Here is a 19,953-nt window from a genome sequence, read left to right on the forward strand (position 1 = left end):
GCTTCGCCTTCACTGCATAGCACGTCGGCCGGTGTTTCAGTCTCGCTCATTTTAAGCGCTTCTTCTTTTTCTTTTTGAAGACGAGGTCTTTTTTGGCGACTTCAGGTTGATTTGCGGTTCGTGGGGACTGAGTTTCTGGCCATTGTCATCTTGTAAAATTATATAATTGCAGGCCTTCTAGTGCACGTAGGACAAGAAATAGGCGTCTGAGTTAAGCTTGGAACGAAAAAGATGCAGAAAGTTAGTGTGCTAATATATACGGAGAAGTTATAACGCGTAATTCTTAAAAAATACGGCGAAATAAATTCGATCAACATGCCACCAGTCACTAAAAATGCGCCAGAACAGGAACCAGTACTGTGGCTTTATAAGCCACCTGTGCCACGCAAAAAAAGCAAGAAACGCAATTCAACTTTACGGCCCCGTTTTTTCGTCCTCCTACGAATGTAAGGCTAGAATTTTTATGTGCATCCGGCAACACAATGGCGTTAAAATCACCCCTTGTCCTGGAGAGGAAATACATGAACTAGAGACATCGTGTAGTTTAAACGTGCCATGAATTATTACGCAAATCCATGTACCTGAATTCCCAGAAGCTGAAGACGCACCAAAACTGTCGTCCAGTCTGTCGACTTGATACATTTTCTTCACACCTCGATCATCGGAAAGAAACTGTAAACATGAACGCCGGTTTGCTTCTGTGACAGCTGTAGCTTTGCCTGGGATAAAGAGGAGCAGTAATAGACGACACACCTATCGTCTGCTCGTAATGCACGCTCCTCCCGTCGTCTTGACGTCGCTTTCCCAGCCTCGGTGGGTGGCATCGCGGGACGCGTTTACGATACGAATACGTGTTCCAACCAGACATTTAAGGCCGCTTCGCAGACATTCTAGGTATCAAGCCGGCCAGTGGCCTTTTTCGTTGTTTTAGGTTTAGCAGAACGCCACAAATCGCCTGTTCGTTGAATAAAGCCACAGTTCTGGTTCCTGTTCCGGCGCGTTTTTAGTGACTGGTGGCATGTTGATCGAATTTATTTCACCGTATTTTTTAAGAATTACGCGTTATAACTTCTCCGTATATATTAGCACACTAACTTTCTGCATCTTTTTCGTTCCAAGCTTAACTCAGACGCCTATTTCTTGTCCTATGTGCACTAGAAGGCCTGCAATTATATAATCTTACAAGATGACAATGGCCAGAAACTCAGTCCCCACGAACCGCAAATCAACCTGAAGTCGCCAAAAAAGACCTCGTCTTCAAAAAGAAAAAGAAGAAGCGCGTAAAATGAGCGAGACTGAAACACCGGCCGACGTGCTATGCAGTGAAGGCGAAGCAAAGAGATGCTCCGCGCAACCTTGTGATTGTGCAGTTCAAAAATTTTTTTCTCGCTTAAAACAAAATTTAATCTTTTGAATCTTTGTACATAGATAGACAGCAAAGCATACTATCCGATGCCGACTATGCCATATTTTTACTTGGAACGCTACATTGCGAAAATGAAGCCACAAATTGAGTCAGAACGTAATTTTTTTCATATTTACCATGACATTAAGCAAAAGCTTAGGCTTTATTTCTTATACGAATATTTTTATCATCTAGTATACACACATACCAAGCCCCTATTGTCAATATATTCCTCGTGGAAACGTTACTTTCTTTTATAAAAAATATTTAAAAAGGGGCAATTGTCGACTTTTCCTTACGGCTAAAAATTATGTAAATTAAAACAAAAAGTAATAAATGACAATAGTCACGAAAGAGCACCGTCTGGCGACTATTTCAAAAAATATTCGCAGTAACAGGTCAAAGCAATAACTTTGTAGAAATTTTTCTACCTGGCACAGTTTCACTTGTGTGCGCAATCTTCAAAGCGTCCTCAGGCCATTAGAAATTTTTTTTTCAAGAAAAATCGCTTGAATAATTACTTCGCACTTTGAGGTAAAACAGTATGATTTTTTTCAGCAGAATCGCAGATGGTCGATAAAACACCGAGTACACTTGAGATGGAATGACCCATATATATATATATATATATATATATATATATATATATATATATATATATATATATATATATATATATATATATATATATATATATATATATATATATATATATATATATATATATATATATCAGGGGGTTTTTGCGAACTGGTCTGGCCCCAGTCCCCCGAGAAAAATGAAAACTCCCCGCCTATGCAACATAGCACAGAGCAGGCACATGATAGAGTCACGCGAGCCCATCTGGCGCGTCAGACTGCTCACGTGCGAATATCCAACTCGTAATTATTTCGACAGGATGGCTACGACCATAGCCATTGAAATGTCCGCGTTTCTCAAGGATCTCCTAGTTCTCTGGGCTCCCTTTCTTCTTTCCGAAAAGGTTTTGTCGCGTTACACCGGACTTTACAAGGGTTTACGGTAACTTAATGAAGTAAACTACGAGATCGCGCCACTGAACAGTTGTTCACCATCTATCCGGTCATGTTGTGACGTCCTGCACGAATCTCAGTTGATCGACGAAGACGACGATCGCCGGGTTGCTGCGTGTGTTCGGCCATCTTGCACATCTCTCTAAGTGGTTTTTCACAAAATGTGCTTCTCTTTTTATCTACACGGCGGCCACATTTCGATGGGGGCGAAATGCGAAAACACCCGTGTACATAGATTTAGGTGCGCGTTAAGAACCCCGGGTGGTCGAAATTTCTGGAGTTCTCCACTACGGCGTGCCTTATAATCAGAAAGTGGTTTTGGCAGGTAAAACCCCATATTTTTTTTCTTTTCATCTATTTACATTGTCGGATGTGTCGCGTTATTGCTATTATGCCAGTTGTGCATCAACCAACATGTAAAGTGAGGAACGTTCTAGTCAACGCGAAAGATGAGTTGCCACGTAAAAATTTCCGAAATGCACTCTACGTGATAGCTTACGGTGACTGTGAATGAAAGCATATCGGCGACGAGTAAAACAGCACGAGCGCTACGTCCGCAGCTCGCCTCGTGTGCCCTTGCAGGCCACGATATTGACTGGGCACGTGTTTTAGCCGAGGCCTGCATGCTCAGTGGACATTCCCCAAGCTGCTTGCGTATACGCGTCGGTGCCTCTGCCATCGTTTGTTTTTATTGTAAACAAGGCTACCGCAGAGGAAGTGGAAACGTAATTAAATTTCAGCTCTTTTTATGGGCTGCAGCAATCCGCTTTTGTTTTCATTACATACTTTCGTGGTCCGACGGGTTTCCATCAAACATTAGATTTCGTTAAAATTTTAGTGGCTGTCAGCTAAGTCGTGCCCGTATTGCAGAAAGCTTCAGCAAAGAGCTTTTGGTCAGCACATACCATTGAACCCACATTTATAGTTTCATTTTGGCAAATGGTACGTTAAGGAGTGGAGGCTATAAGCGCAGAGGCTATAACAGCAAGGTCCTATTTGGAGTATAACTGAAACATACTTTCTAGCTAATTTATTTCTACTGACAGCCATGCTAAGTTGACATTATGTACATTTAATTCTAATTTGCTGATCCACGTAGATATAAGAGTAAAAGCTTCCGAGGCAGCTCGCATTAGTGATAAGTAAGCGATTTGTTGCTGCACACTCACCATATGACCAAGATATGGAGACCACTTCAAAGAAGATCAGGAATAGAAGTGCAAATCCACTGGCAGCGTAGTACTCAAACAACTGGAACACATACATGCCACCCTGCAAGAAAACAAGTAACGAATTACGTTAGGACTTCTCGACACATAAATTGCTTATGTTATGTGTCCTTGTCAATAAACTCGTATATAAAGACAATTCACGGTAAGCGGTCCGTTGCATTACTTTTTTTTCAGAAGCTTTGGCCCAAACAATGAAACGTTCCTTTCCTTCGAGCGCTTCCTAACCTTACGTGAGGCCTCCTTACAGCGAAGGACCGATGGAGGAAGCAAGCATACTCTGAAAGCTCCCTTCGCCCGTCCTCACGTAAGGAGCGGTTGCCGCATGCCTTGGTTCGAGATTATCGCTTAAAAGCTTTAAGCTAACACCATCATTCAATAAAGAAATGTTGTATCGTCGCACAATGCTTAAATTGAAGAGCTAATACAGAAATGCGTGGGCACTTTCTTCCAGTTTTGTTCACTAAACGCAAAAAAGTACCACATCACAGTGCAAAACTTGATGTGCTCCAGCAACGCTGGCACGCCGGCGTCGTGCAACGCCTAGCAACGCCTAGCAGCGCTATCATGCCACACGCGTAACTGAAACGAAGATGCTTGGCACGACGTACCGAGCTCGCGCTTCTCCGCAGGTGGGCGACAGCGCGCATGCGCAAGTAAGCGTCACGTAGCTAAGCAGTGAGGTGAAGCTTCCGTTCAGGACCAGGAGCGGCGTGAGGACGCATGAAGGTAGCTTCGGAGCTCCCTTACGCTGAGGAAGCATCAAGGAAGCCGTCACCGAGGGGCCCTCAGTAAGGAAGCTTTCAGAGTGACATAAAGTGGCCTCACCGCAATGAAGGCTTCCTTACTGGGGTAAAGAAAATTTCATTGTTTGGCCCTTAGACAAGTGGGCAAGTTCGTACGTTTGCATTTTCGAAAACTATGTAGTTAGAGGCGCGGCTTTAGGTACTAGCCAGATAGCGTTCTGGCCACTTCGGCTTCCTACAAGATCTTCTGATGCCACTACCTTCGGTTAGTGCAGAAATGAGACGCCATTATGAACAGAAAATGATGCCATTCATGGCTTACTTGAAGCTAATAAGCAAGCTTGCTTACCAGGACAGCGATCTACGGCAGCGTTTAAACACATACGGCATGCTTAGTCATACGTATACCAATATACATGTAGATATATAAAATTACGTGGTTTCCACGCACTGTGGCAATCAATGTAAGCTAAGCTTTCTGTACGGTTTGCTTCAATTCACGATAACTAGCGGTAATATTGGCGGGAAATGCTTAATTTGTTCAGCATTTAGTACAATATGAATGTGCTGAGTTGATGGTAAACGTTACCTTGCATGCACCACTGCTGTTTTTCTGAGCAGTACGCAGAACACATAGCAAGACTTGCTTGCTCAAAGCATTGATGTGCGCCATTGCCCATAACTTCCAAGAACGTTAGCATTATTATAGCCACACACGGCACATCGAATCGTGCCAGAAGTTTTAAACTTTAATTCAACTGTAGGTCTGTAAGCGCCAAAACTACAATCGGATTATCAGGCACGCCATAGTGGCCGACTGCGGATTTATTTAACCCCGTGCGGTTCGTTAACGAACCCTTAAATCTAAGAACACAAGCGTTCTTGTTATTCGCCCCCGTGTGAACACGGCTGCCACGGTGAAAAGCAAACCCGTGACCTCCAGCAGTGCCATAACCGCAAAGCTACCGCGGCGGGCACAGAAGCGTTGACTTGACGTGCGACCGCTTCCGGGGCTCCGCCTAGGCGCTACACTGCTTTAGTGTGGCTGTGCTTATGAAGGCCATGCGTCAACTGCCCGCTTGACAAAGTTGCATGGTAATTATTTTTTGTAAGTAGCAGGAACGCACCGTACCTTGAGTTTAAATTTATCAAATTTATCCGCAACCCCTGTAGTGTGTGGTAGTAGCATTTCCTCGCCTTCTCAAGTCGTCTTTTCGCTCTTTCACCCTCCCCCCATGTATGGGAACTACGAGACAAGAGTGGCACGGCTGTTCACTAGTTTCGTGGTTGCGTGGGTTCCATCCATTATCTGCCTCCTCTCTTTACCTCTTCTGTACCATGCTATCTATCTGCCCTCTGGGCTGTTAGTAGAAAGGTAAACGCTGCAGTTTCTGCAATGCTCTTGCGTGGGATGACAGCTGTCAAGATGATGTTGTCTCAACGCCCAAGGATCTCCAGAGGCGACGGTCGATGAAACGCACTGCAGAAGCTTCTCGCACCGCCTTTCGCCACGCTACTGGCGTACCTCTGAGCCACCTCCCGTCGTGGCCTGCAAGACGGTGGTCCTCGAAGGAAGAGGCAAAGAAAGCTCCGCCTTAAATAGCGGAACCCACAAACACCTGCCTCGATATCAGCACTAATTTGAGAGCATCGCGAACGCGCAACGCTTCCCGCCTAACATGATTCATTCGCTCGCTTGCCTGCATATGTGCGCGGCTTCTGCTGTCAACATGAAGAGCTTGCGCGTTGGACGTCCATAGTCCGGCCTTTGTGCCGTTCCAGGCAGCAGCCGACGATGTTGCGAAGTATATTGTCACGTGGTAGTGACGGCGAAGAAAGAAGCAGTACGGTGGAATACAAAACTAGCTTTTATTGGGCGAACCTGTGCCCACAAAACAGGCTACACTTATAGCACAACGAAAGCGGCGAACACAGTCGGCGATCGTCGAAAATCTGATCAGCGGTTCAAGCGCGTCGGCTTTTATACACAATCGTCGAATGTTTCAGACTAATCGTTGGGACCCGCGTGCCTTCCATAAAGTTCTACATCATTCGCGTCAGGCGAATAAATCAGATAACACAAGGTTCGGCAACAACAGACTGCGGATAGAAGCATCGATAACTTTCCAGAAACTTCGGATACATGCAAGCGCGTCCCGCGCTGCGCGATAAGATTTGTTAGGCGGTGAAACCTGGTCGCCCGATAAATATAAATACACGTGTCAATATGTACACATGGTAGCGGAGGTGCCTAAGAAGCCCGTACGTCTTACAATGGTAGCTGAATGGATGGATGCTATGAGCGTCCACTTTGTAACGGAGCGACGGGTTGCGCCACCAAGCTCTTGTTATTATATTTCCTAATGTCCTGCCTATGTAAAAAACAACAACGATGAAGCCCCATAATCAAAGTTTCTGAACCCCTGTTGTGAACTTTGCTTTTGTACGCCTCCATTACTTGTCGTTTCACTACTTTTCGGCCATTAATCTTTGTATCGCCTCTTATTAATATCTACTGCAGGCATGTTTACTTTCCGTCTTCTCTCGCTCGCTGGACCCAAGAGCTTCAAGGAGGCCGGTGGTGCCTAATTCGGCCACTGGGCAGATATCTTCATATTCTAATAAAATATGCTCCATTGCTTCTCTAGCTATACCGCGGCAAGGAGATGCTTCTTCTTTACTAGGTACATGTTCTAAGGCATCCTGATCTCGCTTCTAAAAGTAATTAGCTTTCTTTTGAGTTATTATAAATTGTTTCTTTCATGAATTCGTTTTTTTCCTCATAAGTAGTGCGCACTGCAGGTTTCTTTTCTATTACCACCACCCATGACATCATTTCAACCTCCGTGACTTCCCGCTTGACCTTCATTGTTGCTGTGTTGCCTACCCTACAGGCCGCATATTTGCTGGTAAGCTTCCTTGTTCCTTGCATTGTTTGGGATTCCGCACAGTCTTGACAGGCGAACCAACGTGTATGTGTAAATCAAAGAAGTAATACAAACAAACCTGAAGGCAGAGCTTCTCATAGGGCCCATGCATTGAAATTCGTAATAGAATTTGCACCACCATGAGAAGACGATGTTGGTACACATGATTGTAAGTCAGATGGGACAATAATATTTCATTGTATTTGACAAACATGCGTTTGCCGAGTCTGGGTCTCAACAAGAGTCAACAGCAAACGCAGACGGAGACGCGCGAACTCCAGTGTAGCCCGATTCAGTGGCCTCACCTAGTTAAGGCGTCTGCAAACTCACCCTCTCACGCACAGTAACTTTTATAAATAAAGCCTTCACATTTAAAAACATATACGCAATTAACTTTACAAGCAGTTTAAAAACACGTACTACGTGCAATTGCTCCTTGATTGCATTCTATTTTGAGCATTTCTAGCGTTAGATAAAATTTATTTTAGCCACTGTAGGGTTAATTCCGCTGGTCACGATGACCAGTTTCGACATGGCGGCGAATTCGTGGCTGCCACACAGCGTTTGCTCTAGAGGCCACTTTGTGGTGTAATTCTAGTATGTGCGTGGCGCGATCGCACGTGGGTGTGACGACAGAAGCAATACCTCAAAAGCATCACGGCAAGGTCATGATTCCGACTGCATTCGTTTGATACATATCTACACGACATGCTGATTGTTCAACTCTGTATAGGAGTAAAAAGGGTGTAAGCAAGGAATACATGCATGTTGACGTGATCTGCGTGTGTTATACAGTCGTACGCCCTTTGTCCTTGTCGTGTGGCGAATGTCGATACGACGTTGAGATTTGTACTTCGGCGGAGAAATGTTAAAACTCAATCAAGCTGGATTGATTATGAGCGCGGTACAAGGTCACAGAGTGGACAATTTTCGCACAGAGTCGCTTACACTCAGATTTCCCGTGCCGCCGGGGCACTGCAGGGAAATGCCTCGATTTCGCATTTCCGACAAGGGCATATTGTGGAGGCGGGAGCAATGCGCTACCAGGTTGGATGCACAAGCAGCGCACGGTAGCTTAATATACGTCCACTGGGACATAAAAATTGCCAATGGTCACATGCGCTGCTTTCGCCAGTGGTGTTTAGCACGCGTCCTACTCAAAACAAGTCACAAACAAAACTACACATTCATGACGTCAATAGTGACGTGTACAATAGAAGCAGGAGAGAGGTATGCTTGCACGCCACCCTTTTCCACGACGCGCAAGCGTGCTTCCTTCGTGCGTTCATGACAGACGTAGCCACCACGCCCATCAAGAATGCAGCAATACACCGTCCCTTGGGATTGTTTTCTTTTTGTCTTCCCGCTTTCGTATGCTTAATTTATTTTTGTTTTAATATAACTCTGGAAGGGCCCTCGTATAAACAGGAAAAGCACTCCGTAGCGCCTTCATCCGTGTAGGATCGTGCTCCTGTAGGTGGAGCAATTAAATATGTATGAGTTGTGAGCCAGTCTAAGGCACACACAATTCAGAGTTGAACGGTTTGATTTTTATTCATATTTTCTATTCTGAGACTACACGAAGCAATGTCCAAATGCTAAAATAAAGCAGCATTTTTATTCATAGCTCGAAGCGAACATAGGTCGCAGGCTGTCCCTATAACACCAAATTTTCTACATTTTCCTACTCTATAAGCAAAACAGCCATGTGATAAATTATGAAAACCGCTAAGTGCTCAAGTTCTTCTGAGGGGTCCTACAAGAATAGGCAGTAGAAAATTCGACAAGAGGGGGCTGTCTCGATCGATGGCACAGTATGGGCACATCAGATCTGAGCTAATAACTAAAGTTTGTGCGCAATTTTGTCGTCATCATCATCATCATCATCATCAGCCTGGTTACGCCCACTGCAGGGCAAAGGCCTCTCCCATACTTCTCGAACAACCCCGGTCATGTAATACTTGCGGCCATGTCGTCCCTGCAAACTTCTTAATCTCATCCGCTCACCTAACCTTCTGCCGCCACCTGCTACGCTTTCCCTCCCTTAGAATCCAGTCCGTAACCCTTAATAACCATCGGTTATCTTCCCTCCTCATTAGATGTCCTGCCCATGCCCATTTCTTGATTTCAACTAAGATGTGATTAACTCGCGTTTGTTCCCTCACCCAATCTGCTCTTCTTTTATCCCTTAACGTTACACCCATCATTCTTCTTTCCATACCTCTTGCGTCGTCCTCAATTTAAGTAGAACCCTTTTCGTGAGCCTCCAGGTTTCTGCACCGTAGGTGAGTACTGGTAAGACACAGCTATTATACACTTTTCTCGTGAGGGATAATGGCAACCTGCTGTTCATGATCTGAGAATGCCTGCCAAGCGCACCCCAGCTCATTCTCATTCTTCTGGTTATTTCCGTCTCATGACCCGGATTCGCCATCACTACCTGCCCTAAGTAGATGTATTCCCTTACCACTTCCAGTACCTCGCTACCTATTGTATATTGCTGTTCCCTTCCGAGACTGTTAAACATTACTTTAGTTTTCTGCAGATTAATTTTTAGACCTACTTTTCTGCTTTGCCTCTCCAGGTCAGTGAGCATGCATTGCCATTGGTCCCCTGAGTTACGAAGCAAGACAATATCATCAGCGAATCGCAAGTTACTGAGGTATTCTCCTTTAACATTTATCCTCAATTCTTCCCAATCCAGGTCTCTGAATACCTCCTGTAAGCACGCCGTGAATAGCATTGTAGAAATCGTATCTCCCTGTCTGACGCCTTTCTTTATTGGAATTTTGTTGCTTTCTTTATGGAGGACTACGGTGGCTGTGGAGCCGCTATAGATATCTTTCAGTATTTTTACATACGGCTCGTCTACACCCTGATTCCGTAACGCCTCCATGACAGCTCAGGTTTCAACAGAATCAAACGCTTTCTCGTAATGAATGAAAGCTATATATAAGGGTTGGTTATATTCCGTACATTTCTCTATCATCTGATTGATAGTGTGAATATGGTCTATTTTTGAGCAGCCTTTACGGAATCCTGCCTGGTCCTTTGCTTGACAGAAGTCTAAGGTGTTCCCAATTCTATTTGCGATTACCTTAGTAAATAGCTTGTAGGCAACTGACATTAAGCTTATCGGTCTATAATTTTTCAAGTCTTTGGCATCCCCTTTCTTATGGATTAGGATTATGCTAGCGTTCTTCCAAGATTCCGGTACGCTCGAGGTAATGAGGCATTGCGTATACAATGTGGCCAGTTTCTCTAGAACAATCTGCCCACCATCCTTCAACAAATCTGCTGTTACCTGATCCTCCCCAGCTGCCTTCCCCCTTTGCATAGCTCCGAAGGCTTGCTTTACTTCTTCCGGCGTTACCTGTGGGATTTCGAATTCCTCTAGAGCATTCTCTCTTCCATTATCGTCATGGGTGCCACTGGTACTGTATCAATCCCTATAGAACTCCTCAGCCACTTCAACTATCTCATCGATACATTGCCGGCTTTGTCTCTTAACGCATACATCTGATTCTGGCCAATTCCTAGTTTTTTCGTCACTGCTTTTAGGCTTCTTCCGTTCCTGAGAGCATGTTTAATTCTACCCATATTATACTTCCTTATGTGAGCTGTCTTACGCTTGTTGATTAACTTCGAAAGTTCTGCCTGTTCTATTTTGGCTGTAGGGTTAGAGGCTTTCATACATTGGCGTTTCATACATTTTGTCGTACCTGCTCTTAACCACCCCCCCCCCCAAAAAAAGTATGGATCGATCGTGCTTCTTTACCTTTATTATTATTGGTAACATGCGGGGACATGGAAATTGTGAACCCGGCTAATACAAGCTCAAGCCAGTCAACACGAGTATTTCGTAGGCGGCACAATGTCTAGTGACTGTCACGAGAAAGGAACCGACCTACTCTGCTCTGATGCACTGAGACTTGCGCAAATATTTAATGCAGATTGAACGCTGGTGTACTCGTGCAAAATGAGTACCTGTTGAGAAAATAGAGGGAGAAAGACAGGAATATAAGGAAGGCATGATTTTAACTATTCAAGAGTCTGGGTTGCTACCCTGCGCTGGGGGGAGGAAGAATGAGAAGAGAGAGAAGGTATATAGACGTGCACGGACAGTACTTGAGGTAAAGCCGCCAGCGCAAACCGGCCGTTCTCACAAAGCGAAAAAGTGCCTTCTCTGCCTTATGAGATGACCATCGCTGGGTACGGTATATTGTCAATTCACTCAGAGGACGGTCACCTAACTTCCTTAATGTGTTTGACAAAGATTCTCTTTGTGCTTGAAATTGAGGACGGTGGCACAATAAGTGGTAAATGCTCTCCTCGCATCTGCAAACATTACATGCAGCACTATCAGTCATTCCAATTAGCGCTCAGTAGGCATTCGTGAAGGCAACTCCAAGCCACAACTGACAGAGAAGAGACGCTTCGCGTCGGCGCAGTCCGGCCGGAGGTCCCAAGTTGCTGTGAAGGTCTGTGCAGTATTGTGCGACTTGTATGTGGGGGTATTCCACTCTGCTATGGAGATCGTGCGTGCTAGAATGCGGAGTTGTCTCGGAGCGTCGGTCCTTGGAGAGGCATGGGGACGCAGCGGCCTTCTTGGTTTGACGTCCGAGCTGCCTTGTCTGCGTCATCATTTCCTATGATACCGCAATGTCCTGGTATCTATTGAAAAGAGATATCATGGCCTTTTTTTTCTCAAGTGTTAGACAAGTTCCACGACTTCACACGTGAACTGATCGTGAATTCTATGTCGGCGAAACGACTGCACATCTTGCAAGGTCGGCCTTGAATGGCAGCAGACTGCCTATTTTGGAGGATTTTCAGCATTTATCACATGAAGCGCGCCACAGAGAGCCGCGTGCTCTGCGACAGTCGCACTGAATATTGTGTGGGGCTTTTCTACTGTGAGACATGTGAGGTGCTGGGTAGGGCTCCGAGCGAAGTGTCGTATGTGCACACGCATTGTTTCAATGGTAATGTGCGTACTAATAGTGTAATCTTGAGCGACTGCAATAACTTCAGTCGTTAACGCACTCCGCTGTAGACCAAGGCATATCTTGAGGGCTTGGGTTTGGATGCTTTGGATTATGTTCAGGTTAGTTCTGCAGGTGTTGGAGATGGCCAGTAGGCGGTACCGCAGGAATCCAATAAACATGACCCTGCACAGTTGCAGCATATATTGTGTTGGCACTCCCCAGATCTTTCCTGCTAAGAACTTAAACAAATGGCTGATTCCTGTCAGGCGTTTTTTCACATTATTCGCATGAGGGGTCCAGGAGAGATTTCTGTCAATGACCACCGCCAAAATCTGTAACTTGTGCTGTACGAGACCAGTGATCCGTCCACGCATATCACACATGGAGACATTGATTTCCTGGTAAACGCCACTACCCCACACTCTTAAAATGATATGTGAAGTCCTTGTTCTCGAAGGTATGATGATGTTAAAGTGACGGCCTTCTGAAGCCGCGCGCGAAGCTGCAGTCGCGTCACACCCGACCTCCAAATACTAATGTCGTCGGCATAGTTGGAGAGCTTAACGGTGCACAGAAGGATTTCGGTGAGTCCAATGACTGTTAGATTGACAAGCGTTGGGCTCAGCACTCCACCCTGAGGCCCCCCACGGTTACGTAATGCTGGGAGGTCGGGCTATCCTCGGTAAGTATGAAATAGGGTGTCTTATGCAGATAGCTACTATTCCAGAAATAGACCTTGCCGCCAAATCCTACTGCCTCTAACGCGCTGAAAATATATTCGTGCGTTACGTTATCGTACGCCCCTTTACCATCCAGAAGCAGGACAGCAGATAATCTTTTGCAGAACGTCTCGTGCTCCACGTACGTCACCAAGTCGATAACGTTGTATACGGCCACGCCTGAAGCTGGCCACTGCATCTGTACATATCTGGTAATGTTTGAGGTGCCATTGTAGCCGTGCTAGAACCATCATCTCCATTAGTTTTCCGATACAACTGGCAAGCGCAATTGTTCAATATGATGCAATGTCTACAGGCGACTTGCCAGGCTTCAGCAGTGCGATAAGGTGACTGGTCTTCCATTCCTTGGGAACCGTACCTGTCTGCCAGGAGCTGTCGAACAAGAGCAGTGGCACTTCCCGAGCCTCTTCGCCAAGATCACATAAGGCACGGTAGGTTATACCGTCGGGTCCTGGTGATGATGAACGCTTGCACAAGGCAAGTGCAGCTTTGAATTCATCCATGGTGAAAGGACTGTTCACGCGGGGGTCACGTGAAATCGGTGAGTGATCGAGCGTCGATATTCCAGTGGCTCTAGTTTCGCCAGTAATCCTCCTGCAGAAATTGTCGACGACGTTCATCTCTCGGCATTGTTGGTGAGAGGTCATTTTATTTATTTACAGTACACCCTGCAGCGCCGAAGCATTATAGCAGGGGAGTGGGTACAACATGAAGTGACTAGCACGAGAATATAATCACACAAAAGGGAGGGATGACAACGGAGCAACGCATCAAGTTAAATATAAGTACAAAAAAAGTACATCAAAAAAGTACATCAAGAAAGTACATCAAAAAAGTACATCAAAAAGGTACATCAAAAAAGTACATCAAAAAGTACATCAAAAAAGTACATCAAAAAAGTACATCAAAAAGTACAAGAAAAACAGTACAAGAAAAACAGTGCATTCATCCTGCAGTCATTAGTTTGGAAGACGTTTGCAATTACAAATCATTGATTAGTCTTAAAAATACATCCCGAGGAGCACTCACAACTTCAACTGGCAACTTATTCCATTCCGAAATACTGCGCGGAAAAAAAGAAAACTTCATATAGTTAGTTTTGCAGGAAATTTCACGTATTTTGAAACTGTGGTCTCTTCTGTTTGATATGTAGTGGGGTGCTTTAAGGTATTTTAGCTTGTCAATGCCTGTCGCGTCAGTGTATATTGCGTGCAGAAGTTTCAGTCGGTGCTTCTGACGTCTTATCTGTAAGGGCTCTAGTCCGACGTGTTTCTTTAATGCTGTTATGCTTGCGTGTCTGGAGTACTGCTTTGATATAAACCTGGCAGCGCGGTTTTGTATGCCTTCTAACTTATCAATCAGGTACCGCTGGTGGGGATCCCACAAGGCGGTGGCATATTCTAATTGCGGCCTTACCAGCGACTTATATGCTATGGTTTTAAGAATTTGAGGGGCAGTTCTAAGGGTTCGTATAAGTAGGCTGAGCATTTTCCCGGCTTTCCTGACGGTCATATCAATATGGCTGGAAAAGGACAGATCAGCAGTTAGATGAACACCTAAGTATTTAATTTCGTTAACCTTCCTGAGCATGGAATCTCCCAGTTTGTAAGTAGGTTCATTAGTGATTTTAGATTTAGTGAATGTTACCTGGTAACATTTATCAGTATTCAGGCTAAGTTCCCAGTTTTGACACCAGGAGGCTATGCTGTCGAGGTCCTGCTGGAGTACGTCTATATCATATTGATTGCGAATGGATCTGTAAACAACGCAGTCATCTGCGAAAAGTCTAATTTGTGAGGAAATGTATGAAGCGATGTCATTGATGTAAATTAAGAACAGCAGTGGCCCCAGCACCGAGCCTTGCGGCACTCCAGAAGTGACTTGGGCAAAACTAGAATTCTTGCCTCCTATAACTACGCATTGAATTCTTTCGTTCAGGTAATCTTCAATAACCTTCATGACTTTCGCATCCAAATTAAGAGTGCTCATTTTATGTATTAACAGATCATGTGATACGGAGTCAAAGGCTTTGCGGAAATCGAGAAATACTGCATCTGTACGTATTCTTCTTTCAGCGCTATCTGCAAGCTCATGAAATAGTTCTATCAGCTGAGTGGTACAGCTCACGCCTTTGCGAAAACCGTGCTGATTTGGAAAGAAAAAATTGTTTCCTTCCAAGTGCCTTATTATATTGCTGTAAAGAATGTGCTCAAAGATTTTGCAACATATGGAACAAAGTGAAATTGGCCTGTAGTTAGATACGGATGACTTGGAACCGCTTTTAAACACTGGAACTATATGGGCTTTTTTCCAATCTTTAGGGAGCACGCCACTTTCGAGGGTTATGCAGAATATTATTTTTAAGTATTGGGATATAATGAATGAACAGGCTTTGAGTATCCTCGGAGAGATTCCGTCTGGTCCAATTGCTTTGGCTTCATTAATAGAGTTGAGACAGTTCCTGATACCCTCCAATGTGATAGTAATTGGAGGCATTACGTTTGGCATACTGTATGTAGTGTTGGGAAAAGTATTTCGATGTTTCGTTTTTAGAAATACTGATTTAAAGTAGTTGTTAAAACAGTCTGCTTTAGCGTTGCTTTCAGATATCTGAATTCCATTGTGAAGAATACTTGGAATACCTGTACTCTCCTTCCGCGTCTTTCTTAGATAGTTCCAAAATGCTTTTGGATTTGTCCTGATAGAATCAGCTAGTCCGGAGAAGTACATATCCTTGGCCGTATCGATAGCCTCGATATATTCTATGTGTAACTCTTGTAGACGGCGCTCATGTTCCCTTGATGGGTTCTTCTTATATTTCTGATAAGCACGAGTCCTTTGTTTTATCTTCCTTTTAACCTCATAAGTCATCCAGGGTTTGTCTACTTTTACTTTGTCTGAGACGTACTTGAAAGGTACATGTTTTTCAATCAATGATGACAGCACGCTTTTAAAAGAATTCCACAGAACGTTCACACCTTCGGATGAGTGTTGTGAAAAAGTCTGAAATGCTGCTTCCAAACCAAGACTGATTTCATTGAAGTTTGCCCTACAGTAGTCATACACTTTGCGAGTTTCGTTGGTAGCAGGAATTATTTGTGGCAGAGTAAGCATTGCAGTTACAATTTTGTGATCGCTAATACCAGGTGAAACACACACATCATGAACAACGCTCGGATCATTGCAGAATAGTAGGTCAAGGATGTTATTTCCACGTGTACCGTTCATCACGTATTGATCAAACCCATATTTGCAAACCATATCAAAGAATGCTGAACAGGTTTCGTCTGTACGCATGCTCATATCCCAGTTTAAGTTTGGAAAATTGAAGTCACCTGCTAGCACAATTCGATTATCGGGAAGCGAGGCCAGTGTATCATCCAGTGATGTGATAACTTGTGGTCGTGCGCTGGGTGGACGATAAACTACGCCCAACGCTATCGTTCCTTTATCAGGAGTGCGGAGCCTGCACCAAACTGATTCATGATCGCTGGTTTCCACGTCTATTGCGGTACACTGCAAGAATTCCTTAGCTAAGATAAATACTCCGCCACCCCTAGAGTTCCTGTCTTTTCTAAAGACTTGATATGTTGAAGGAAACACTTCACTGTCTCTTATTGAGTCATCTAGCCATGATTCGGTAGCAAAAACGATATCTGAATTCGTCATCTGGAGTAGGGCATAAAACTCATCAACTTTGTTTTTAATGCTTTGGCAGTTTATTAAGAGAACAGAGCATTCCGAATTTTTGGGCTTCCTATTGCTTAGGACTGGTCATTCCTTATTTAGTTTTTTTACTGATTGGGTGCCTTCATCCCACACGAACGCCTCTCCATTTATAATTAGTTTATCGTATGCCAAGGACACTTTGTCTTTACCATTAAGTTTTCTTGGTTTACCAACAGCCCAGAGCTTCTGACGAATTTCTCTGACACGCCTAGAGTAGTCCCGTGAGATTACATAATCAGTCCCTTTTAATTTGTTGCCGTTGCTTAGGATCAGTTCGATATCCTTGTATGATGCAAAGTTTGCGATAATCGGCCGTTTACGCCCAAGAGTATGTTTGCCTATCCTATGGGCCCTCTGAATCATCCCTACGGTTACTTTTAACTTGAATTGGTGGCGCTGCTAAGCGGCTCCACGGAGACCACGAACTGTTCTCCCTATGTGAGAAAAAAGTTTTTGAGGATCCAAACACTAGCAGAATGATATCCACCTTTGCAATGCAAGTTTGTCCATGCGATCCTGAATTTTCTTTTTAGTTCTTCTGGCCAACCTCAAGCCATTTACAGACTTTGTACGCCGGTATCTTCCCTCTGCATGGCGATGAATTTCACGAAGCTTCTCCAGCTGAATAGCGTATTCGGTGCGTGTAGGCATTCTCGGAAGCGAATGCGTGGCAGCCTCTAGGGCACCCTTGATGATGTCCTCTAGGCTAGAGACAAGTCATCACGACAGCCGTCTTCGACAATTGATTCAATCACTTCAATTTAATGAGTTCAATCCTAAGATAAGTGCCCAAGTCGTAACTACCTCGCATTTCTATATCCGGAAACCACCTGACCTTTCTAGTGACGAGCGTGAAACAAATGTGAGGTCCATGCAGCTACAGTAGTCAGTTCCACGCAGCAATGTGGGTCTGCCATCATTCAGCAAGCACAATTATTGTTCGGAGGTAAATGACACTAATCTTCTGCCTCTCGAGTTTATCTTAGAACTTCGCCAACGTGGTGGGCAATAAAATCTCCAGTAATCACCAACGGCTGTGGAGTCGCTGTCGTGACTCGTCCTAACCGTTTGCAGCGCAGTCGACTTGAGGGCGATATAGGCTCCAACTGCTGTGTTAAGTGAGCTTGGCTTTCTTCACATCAGGCATACGTACTGGATTTCTTGGTCAGGTGGCACTGGGTGATAGATATACGTAAGATCCCGTCGTATGAAAATTGTGATCTTGCTACATTCTCCATGGGTGCGGACATGAAACAGTCATACTCGGACAGCCTGATGTTATCTGATAGGGGCTTGCAGATGACGATGATGGGGAACTTATTCATGAACACAAACTGTCGAAAGTCCGACATGCATGACTGAAAGCCTCTGGCGTTCCACTGAAATATCAACGTGTTCCGGACTTCGTCACGAAACGACGGCTTCTGGAGAGCCACGATTTCAGCTAACAGCTGCAAATACGGGACTCAAACTGTCCAGCACCTGTAGCGCGCTTTGCGCAGACAAATATTTCATACTGCTAAGTATAACGCGAATGGTATTTATGATCGACTGCAGAATGTTGATGACCTGGAGATTATCAGCCAGCTTCACCTCACCAGTTGCCGAAACTTGTGAAAAACTTAAGCGTGCGTGCCGTTATTGAGAAATATGAAAAACTTGGCGTAACTAGAAACTACGCGGTTCGAATATCACACAGCCACACATATGGTGCTTAGCCGTGTTCGTTTAATGCTCGGTTGCCTTGCTTTCTTGCGTTTCAGTTCCTTGATGCCTGCAGACTTCTCTCCATCTTCATACTTACAATGACCATTGAAGCAGGCCACTGAGTGCGTTATCCGACGAGCGTTATCAGAGAGGAAGCAGATAGGGTGAGCACGTGTGTGAGACGACAGCAGCACAGCATAGCATCGCACCCCTGCGCCCGCTCACCCTAGAGTGTGGGATGGCAAGGGCACCGTGCGGGTGGCCGTCAGCCTTTTGATGCGCCGTGCCCAACTAAAACGGTGGGCGACAAGTGAGCATAGGGAAATCAGTGTTCTTTCCGAGGTGAACTCAACCTTCCTTATTTCGAAAAACTAGTGATTGCCCAAAAATATGAAGAAGCAGAACTACTTAATCAATTATCGGTAATGCTTGTATTTATACTAGGCCCACAACAACTAAATTAGGCGTACCACAAGGATAGATCATAAGCAAGATGCGTGTTTTTCATTTATATTAGGTATCTAGTCTACTACTTCACATCTTCTATACTGTACGTTGATGACACATCAATTTTTAATTCCCATAAATGTCTACCAACGATGGTCAACGCGCTAAATGTGCATCTTCGTACCTTGCTGGGCTGGTGCAAAAGGAATATGTCTACAAATAATATCCCTAAAGCTGAATTTCTTTTATTTTCATCAGAAAAAAGTCGTCATTGTGCATTTCGCCCATTTTATTTGTGACAATTTAATACTAGCACGTGATGAACGAACAGAAATAGGCGTGCATGGACTGTAACCTAAAATTGGAACGTTATATGACCCGCATTGAAACGCCGTTATCATAAGGAGTATGCATTCTTACTAGGGCACCACCCTTCATTTTACAACCTGCACTTTCTTCAGTCTGCTTAGAATTCATCCACTCTCACAATATAGTGCATATTCTCATCGGGTGACACGTATACTGTTTATCAAAAACCACGGCAAACAGCCCAGAATCTGGCAGTGACAATCATATTGCTAAGGCCGCCTGCTGCCAATGCGAAACAATTACTACAAGTAAATAAAATTCTGATTGTAGCGACTCTGTTAAGTATAACTTGGCCTCTTTGCTTTTCAAGCTATAAGATAATAAAATCTGGCTGTCGTTAATTCCCAACTCATCTTTAACGAACACCAACTCAACAGGATTCGCGGCTAATGATACCTTCATGTCACTCGTTGCGGAACGGCGCACTCGGTTTGAAACATTTGTTTTTCAAGCAAATTTTATCAAAAGCTGTTTCAGTTGTGACCAAACAGATGGTATCGATGACCGCCAAACATCTGTTTTGTTTACTGTGAAAGCAATTTTTTTTTAGCTAGCACCTTTTTTACATCAATTTTGAAAAATAGGGAAATTTTAAAAACAATACATGAAGTATACAACTCTGTACCTCAGCAGCT

At 44.4% G+C, this 19,953-nt stretch overlaps 1 protein-coding gene across 3 annotated transcripts in view; it reads right to left on the minus strand.

The window, feature by feature from the left end:
* Gat (GABA transporter) overlaps window positions 1-19,953 on the minus strand; it is a 552,429-nt gene that overhangs the window by 24,495 nt on the left and 507,981 nt on the right. For all 3 annotated transcript variants that reach the window (XM_070541350.1, XM_065432204.1, XM_065432206.1), the window contains one exon: window positions 3,606-3,708. In XM_070541350.1, coding sequence (XP_070397451.1) covers window positions 3,606-3,708 — 103 coding nt within the window. The remainder of the gene's footprint in view (window positions 1-3,605; window positions 3,709-19,953) is intronic.

Source organism: Dermacentor albipictus, chromosome 6, assembly GCF_038994185.2.
Source record: "Dermacentor albipictus isolate Rhodes 1998 colony chromosome 6, USDA_Dalb.pri_finalv2, whole genome shotgun sequence".
Lineage (NCBI taxonomy): Eukaryota > Metazoa > Arthropoda > Arachnida > Ixodida > Ixodidae > Dermacentor > Dermacentor albipictus.